At 43.3% G+C, this 7652-nt stretch overlaps 1 protein-coding gene across 1 annotated transcript; it reads right to left on the reverse strand.

Annotated features, from left to right (window-relative positions):
• Positions 1–6: 6 nt before the first annotated feature.
• On the reverse strand, positions 7–7234 carry LOC121661660 (myosin heavy chain, skeletal muscle, adult-like; the record flags this gene model as incomplete). Its single annotated transcript, XM_042022060.1, has 16 exons — positions 6849–7234; positions 6612–6659; positions 5133–5375; positions 4904–5047; positions 4656–4812; positions 4065–4092; positions 3852–3966; positions 3674–3766; positions 3481–3544; positions 3286–3384; positions 3081–3184; positions 2856–2994; positions 1781–1899; positions 1531–1680; positions 847–1017; positions 7–306 (listed from the first exon to the last, which is right to left on the reverse strand). Coding segments are annotated over exons 3-16 (1890 nt in total), but the record flags the coding sequence as incomplete, so codon positions are not given.
• Between the last annotated feature and the right edge of the window lie 418 nt (positions 7235–7652).

A 7652-nucleotide genomic window follows, 5' to 3' on the forward strand; every position in this document is an offset into this window, starting at 1 on the left:
ATCTGCTCCACCATAGTTGGCAAAGAGTAAAGCCAGGGTCTTCACAGATGATTTCTGGTACAGCCCAATGACAGTTTCATTCAGAGGGTCCTTGTTCTTCTCCAGCCAGTTAGTGATGTTGTAGTCCACTGTGCCAGCATAGTGCACCAGGGAGAAGTGGGCTTCAGTCTTGCCTTTGGTAGGTTTTGGCTTCTGGAAGTTGCTGGACTTGCCCAGGTGCTGGTCATAGAGCTTGTTCTTGAAAGAGGTGTCAGTTGCCTTGGGGAACATGCACTCCTCTTCCAGGATGGAGAAGATGCCCATGGGCTGGGAGAAATCACAAGGGAGACAGATTGTAATTTAGCTTTCAGGGCAACAATGGCCTTCACCTAGGCACAGTAATGGAACATAGATTGAGATACACATCAGAAAATATTATTATTTAATTACATTTTCTTCTAAAAAATAGGATTGATTACATTGATACTTGTATTCTGTAACACAAAATAACTCATAAAAGAAATAGAAATTTTTTGGTTTTGTGTTGAGAATGTGCTTTTCAGAGAACTACCTTCTTATTCAGTGGAACTCAGAGCACACACAGATGTGTTGGCTACACTGAGTTTGAGCCAACAGTACACCATTGCAGCAAAGCCACCAACTCATCCTCAGCTACACTGTGCTGCTAACAGCTCAAGGGAGTTGATCCTTCCCCTCTACTCAGCTCTGAGAAGAACATTTGAGTGCTGTTCCAGCTCTTGACTACCCAATGCAAGAGAAACCTGAACCTAGAAGATCCCTTTGGAAAACGAGAGCAAGTAATTACAGGGATTCCATGCGTGTAACTGATTTGGACAGGAAGGATACCTTCTCAATGAGCTCAATGCAGGCAGCCAGGTCCATGCCAAAGTCAATGAATGTCCATTCAATTCCCTCCTTCTTGTACTCCTCCTGCTCCAGCACGAACATGTGGTGGTTGAAGAACTGTTGCAGTTTCTCATTGGTGAAGTTGATGCACAGCTGCTCAAAGCTGTTAAACTTGAAATAAAATAAGAAAGATGCATGTTTGAAGATGCAGCAATAATTGCAAGACCTCATCTTTAAAACTAAGGAATGCAGTTAACTTGACTTCCCATGCATTTCTTCAGCCTGTTTTATGATATTATGAAAAAGAGAAGGGCATGAAATTAAGTGTCCACAAGGAAATTTTTTTTATTGACAAAATTCAAAAGATAAATTATATTTCCCATCTAAAATGAGACCAAGTTATAGAGAAAAAACCCCAAGCTTAGGACTATCATGATAGACGTATTTTTATGCTGTCTTGTCCCTGATCATATAAACAATGAACTTTTTTGATTGGACCATTCTGTACCTTTGAGTTTGCACATCTTGAAATAGGACAAGTCCTTTGAAAGGTTATTCTTTTACTTAAAGAAGACAAATAGCAATAATCATGTGATGATACTATGTTTTCTTTAAAAATGTGTCTCAAATTGATCATAACATTCAGTTGTCACTTCCAAATAGCTCTTACCAAATCTTACTTACATCAAAGATCTCAAAGCCAGCAATGTCCAGGACACCAATGAAGTACTGCCTGGGCAGCTTTGTATCCAGCTGTTCATTGATGCGAATAACCATCCACAAGAACATCCTCTCATAGACAGCCTTTGCCAGGGCACCCACTGCATTGTGCACCTACAGGAAAAGAAAACACCTGGAGTTACCATAAAGGGCAGAGGAGAACCAAAAAGATATTCATTCTATATATGATTACAGGTTACAGCATGTTTCTTACCTGCTGTGCCGTTTGGCCCTTGGTCACATATTCATTCCCCACCTTGACTCGGGGGTAGCAGAGGGCCTTGAGCATGTCAGCTGAGTTCAGACCCATCAGGTAGGCAGCCTTGTCAGCCACTGAAAAGCCAGAGGAAGAGGGAAGAATTTTATGTCCAAAAGGTTTTGAATCCTGGAGCATTCCCTAAAGGCTGAAGGGTTCAGATTTCCGTTCTTTGAAAACTTTTGATAGACTCTCGTAGAGGGAATCTTTGTAACATCACTCTTGCCATTATGCATATTGAGCTTTTCTAAAAGAATTTCTGTTTGAAATTCTTCACTGCAGCATGCAGAAAATAATGAAGTTTTCAAAAATCTCCTGCCACAAAACTAAAAACTGAAGCTTGCTAGTCTGACTGTGCATAGCACACACGCAGCTCAGGAGCTGCAGTGACAGCAATCAGGTACTGATCTACATTCAGGTGATCAAAACCACACAATAGTTAGAGTGGAACACAGAGACAATATTTCTGTTCTCCTTCAGATCCACAGCCTACAACCATTTCTGAGCTTTTGTTTCTAATGTCCCATAAAACTCGTTGGGCTTCATCCTGTTACTAGTGGTGCTCCCCACCTGCCTTGTCCTTTAACAAGAGGAGGCATTGCTCACAGAACTGAAGACAGGGGTTGTAGGTCCGGTGCCAACAAAGGAATGAAATAACACTTCTCACAGCTGACTTCCCTGAGCATCTGATAGGTGAAGGCTCATGGGAATGTGGTTCCCTACCATGTTAGAACTGAATCAGTGGGCTGTTTCACAATCACAAGCCATATTCCAGCAAAGGTGTGACTAAAGGAACATCCGTAACTCCTGAATTCTTGAAAGAGTATGAAGATCAGTTTAAAGTATTAATTGTTCATAGCATGAGTTACGTAAATCCTGAGATCAGGTAACTTGATGTACTGAGGACAAGGGATAGTTGTTTTTTTCTGGATGACTGTTTTCCTTGGGACCTAAAGTCCAACAGTGACCAACTTTTGCTGTCTTCCACATGCATAGTAGCTCACAGAGGGTTAATTATTCAGTTTGATAATACCTTCTGTGCCTTCAGGCTCTGCTTGCTCCTCTCTTGGTTTCTGCTTGAACTTCAGATTCCCGTAGTGCATGACAGCCCCTGTCAGCTTGTAGATGGCTGTTTTCTCATCTGGAGTGAAGCCCAGGATGTCAATGGCACTCTGGTAATACAATGAGCAAAGTGAAATATTTGCATGTTTTCTGATGTATGACTTGTGCCTGTTCACCTGTTCTGTACATTACTTACATCTGTCGCCATCAACTCCTCCTTGTCATCAATGCTGGGAACAGTGATCTCCCCTTGACTCACAAAAGGGTAGTCATATGGGTTGGTAGTGATGAGGAGCATTTCTGAAAACAAATGTGTTCGTGGGTTAAATTTAATTCATCTTGTAATATAGTTGACTGTTGCTCAGAGATCTTCCTGTCAAAAGCTCAGTGATATCTCCTACCAATTAGCTCTGGCTTCTTGTTGGACGTGATCTGATAGAAGATGTGGTAGCTTCTTTCCGCCTTGAGCTGGAAAGTGACTCTGGACTTCTCCAGCAGATCTGCCCAGGGAGGTAGAAAGAGTTAGGCACTTGTGGCAATGTACATGGAGGTGGGAATTTGGGAAGGGATGGGAGCAGTCCAGGAGAATCTCTTACAAGTTTCAATGTCAGCAGAAGCCAGCTTGCCTGTGGCACCAAAGTGGATTCTGATGAATTTGCCCTGTTAAGCAGAAGCAGCAGCAGGTCAGCCTGGATGTGTTCTGCTGGCATCTCCTTTGCATGAAGAACTGCTCAGGCACCATCTATCTTACCAGTGGGGGGAGAGATTTTACGCAAAGCAACCACTTACAAAGCGTGAGGAGTTGTCGTTCCTCACGGTCTTGGCGTTTCCAAAGGCCTCCAGCAGTGGGTTGGCGCTGATGATTTGATCCTCAAGCGTTCCCTGCAGGGAGAGAATTATTCAGTGACTGTGTTTAGTTGACAGGGCAATGACAGGCCACATGTTCAGTCCGTTCTTCCCAACTCACCTGCATTTTGCCTGATGACTTGTCCTCCTTCTTCTTCTCTCCACTGGCTGCAATTGTTGCAAAGTACTGGATGACACGCTTTGTGTTCACAGTCTTCCCGGCACCGGATTCTCCGCTGTCAGAGCCAAGAGAGAAGCAGAGGGTGCGTGGTCAGGCAGGAGGTCCCCTGGCACCGGGCAGCCCCGCAGGGACCCGTGCAGGGGCTGTACGTACGTGATCAGGATGGACTGGTTCTCCCGATCTGTGAAAGCGGAACAAGGGAAGGTGTGTTAGCAGCTGACCTGGGTAATGCTAAGCTGAATGAGAAGTAAAACTACAAACCAAAGCTGGGGATTCTTCAGAAAGTCCAAGACTACCCAATTCCCTTCTATGTTCTAACAGTATTAAGCATAAGCCCAAATGGATATATTGAACCATCAGAGTCGTCTGGACCTGAGACAAGCTATGTATCACTTGCCCTTCACATAATTCTCCTCAACAAATGAAACCAAAGTACGTACCCAATTTCAAAATACAAGAAATAATAACTTTTCTTTCTTATCAGTGAAAAAATGTAGAAAACCGACTCCAGTACTATTTTTGCAGTAGGAGAGTGTAGAATTTTGTACAATAAAGTACAAATAATTCACTGTGGTAAGTCCGTGAATGCTCCTACGTCAGTTTCACTTGAAATTATTTGCTACATAAATCGACCAAGTTCACAGTCATGCAGCTTTCTGGTGGTTCCAGCTGGCTTGTCACATGCTCCAGTGAGATCAGCAGGGCTTTTTGGTTAGATTGCTGTGAGAGAGGCCAAACACTCACCAGTCAGCATGAACTGATAGGCATTGTCAGAGATGGAGAAGATGTGTGGAGGGGCCTCCTGGCGCTTCTTGCCTCGGTAGGCCAACACCACCTCCGGGTTGTACACCGGCAGCCACTTGTAGGGGTTGACGGTGACGCAGAAGAGACCCGAGTAGGTCTGCAAGGAAGGGACACAGCATGTTGGCTTCCCCTGAGCCTGGCCCAGCACCTCCTGCCGCTGCCCAAAGGAAGCTGCTGCTGCCACTTACGTAGATCATCCAGGCTGCGTAACGCTCTTTGAGGTTGTACAGCACAGCGGGTTCGTGGAGGTGGGTCATCATGGCCATGTCCTCGATTTTATCGTACTTGGGAGGGTTCATGGCGAAGATTTGATCATCCTTCACGGTCAGGGTCTGTCAGAGGGAGAAGGATATACGTGTCAGCTAAGAATCCAGAGCAGGGATCAAATGTTGTCCTTCAGTCTTGCTTTTCACTCACCTCTCCCGCTTCAGTTTTGACAGTGACTTTGCCCGATTCCCTGCTTGTGATTGACCCTTTCACAAAGGATTCTTTGGGATGAGCCACAAAGACAGATGTCTTGGCATCAAAAGGTTTGTTCTGGGCGGCAATTCTCTCCTTTTCCGACTTTCGGAGGTAAGGAGCCGCCTCCCCAAAGACGGCCATCTCAGCATCTCCAGAGGCCATGTCTGCACTTTACTGAGGATATGTCAGCAGACAACTCTGAGGAGAAAAAATATGATACTGATTATTTATTCTATAAGATTTGGGAAAATTTTAACCTGTGTCTCTTCATACTCTGGGTATTTTAACATGAGATAACTCGAAGTTTAATTTTATGTCAACTTAGAAAGTAAGAGGCTTTCATGGATGTAGTCTATGTCTTCAAATGTTCATTAATGACCTTTTCAGAGCTGTGGATTTGGTGCTTTAAGAATACTGTGCCTGTAAGACAAGAGTGAATTTGTTGAAAAAGTTTCACTAAGATCACTATTAGGAATGGAAACAGAAGAATTCGTTAAAAGGATGAACAGTGAAATTAAACTACTGAAAAGCTATAGAGTAGGTGACCTACAGTCTTGGAAAACAATGAATCTGTGGGGCATTTACCTATTAAATGATAATGGAAGGGTAGTGGGTAATTAATAAATTTTGCTAATGAAGTTGTCCACTGAAAAAAAAAAGTAGTGCAGGCTTTGTGACCTTTTAATATTCTGCCACAATTTAATTTGTCTGTCACCCTTCACTACAGTACCTAAATAATTTCAGTCCCAAAGTTCTGACTTAGGTGAAATAAAATTCAAGCATTGAAATTGGAATTTCCAAGGCTATATTAAGATCCCAAATAAATACTTACTGAAAAAAATCTAGGAACACATGAATTCTCAAAAGTTTAAAAAGTTTCAAAAAAAAGTATTTCTTCAAATGATTTATTAAACGTACCCAAATTTAGCCAACTGCACTTGAAAATCCTCTAGCTACTTTAGTAAAATTTATTCCCTCTTTATTCTTTAGGTAATAAATATATTTTTTGTCTGGAGTAAGAAAATGGGTAACTAAGAAAGCTGAGAATTCTGGCACTTAACAAAGGGGGTTAGAAGTTCTGTATGTTCAGATGATTTAATAATGAATATATATTCTTAGGCAGAATACAGGATTTTACTTTTTTTTCCTGCTGTGCTTATCTGGTCCCATCCTCCTCCTGCCATAGCAAAGATGGGAAGGCAGCACACCTTGATTTATGTAAGGTCAGTCAAGCAGAAGTGAAGATTTTCCCCGTGGGGATTTTCTGTTCTGTCATCAGTGGTCAGAGGCTTCAAACATAGCCTTTGGGCACCCTCACCACTTTCTACTGCAGTCCCACCAGGTTTGCATATAGGGTGAACCAGTGAGCATTCCTGACACCCCACCCAAAAGGATCTGTCTCTGCCCCTAAGAATCAGTAAATCAGGTTCTTACCTCTCGTGACACCAGATGTGTGGCTCGTGGGCTGGCAGCTGGTCAGTACTGTAAAACAGAAATGGCAGTTCCCAAATTGCTGCTGCACAGAAATCAAGGGTGAAAACATGCAGGTGCCTTGAAAACTGATTTATAATGGAGTCCCCTCCTGGACAGGAGCACCAGAGGCAGCAGGACTGTTGTGGCACATTAGGCTGCCATCCCCTTCCTGCCAGCCTGCAGACCCCATGCTCTTACCTTGCAGCTTTCTGTGGAGCCAGGGCAGACGTCTTGCAGGGACGTTTTATACGATCTCGTCTGCAGATGCTACAGATGCCTACTCTTTCTTCGGTCAAAAATATTTTGGCAAACCCTCTTTGGTAAAGCATTGTCTGGCAAACTGAACTAAGGGCATAATTGTCATTTGACATGACTAGATATAATTAGAAAATTTTGATGTCTTAGTGGCTATATGAATACATCTCCTATAAACAATCTCCCAAGGGTGTTAAGGAGAGAATCTGGACTAGTCAAAGCACTTAAAGAACTTGGATTCAGGACTTATGGATTTTATTGCTGCCTTTCCCACCGACTCACTGCACAACCTGGGATGGATTGCTTGGTATGTCTGTGCTGCAGCTATCTCAGTAGTACAATAGATAAAACAGGATGTTAAAAGATAAATTAGAGTTATTCAAACCTTTTGGCAGCTTTATTGGTTTAACCCTGAAAGCAGAAGTGCAGATGTATAAGAGGTGAGGAAGGTGATAGGCACAGCAGGGTGGTCAGCCAAACACTGCAGCAGGGAGAGGCTGGTTTCTACCTGGGCTTTTAAGCTGATGCCTCTGACGGATGTGAGGCAGCTTTAGGGGTATCAGGAAGTCTGCACACACACACACACACACACAGAGGCATGTGCCTGTGTGCCTCTTTGCACACACTTCAGATTGCAAATAAGTGGGAGATTCTGTAAAATCTGTTCTTGTGAACCTTGTGATGGGTTATAGCTGCTGACTCCTGATCTGCAGGTTAGTGACAGTGAGCAAGATGCTCCCTGCTTTT

The sequence above is a fragment of the Corvus kubaryi genome, unplaced genomic scaffold, assembly GCF_017639235.1.
Source record: "Corvus kubaryi isolate FWS band 111438036 unplaced genomic scaffold, C.kubaryi_AGA036_p1.0 37187, whole genome shotgun sequence".
Lineage (NCBI taxonomy): Eukaryota > Metazoa > Chordata > Aves > Passeriformes > Corvidae > Corvus > Corvus kubaryi.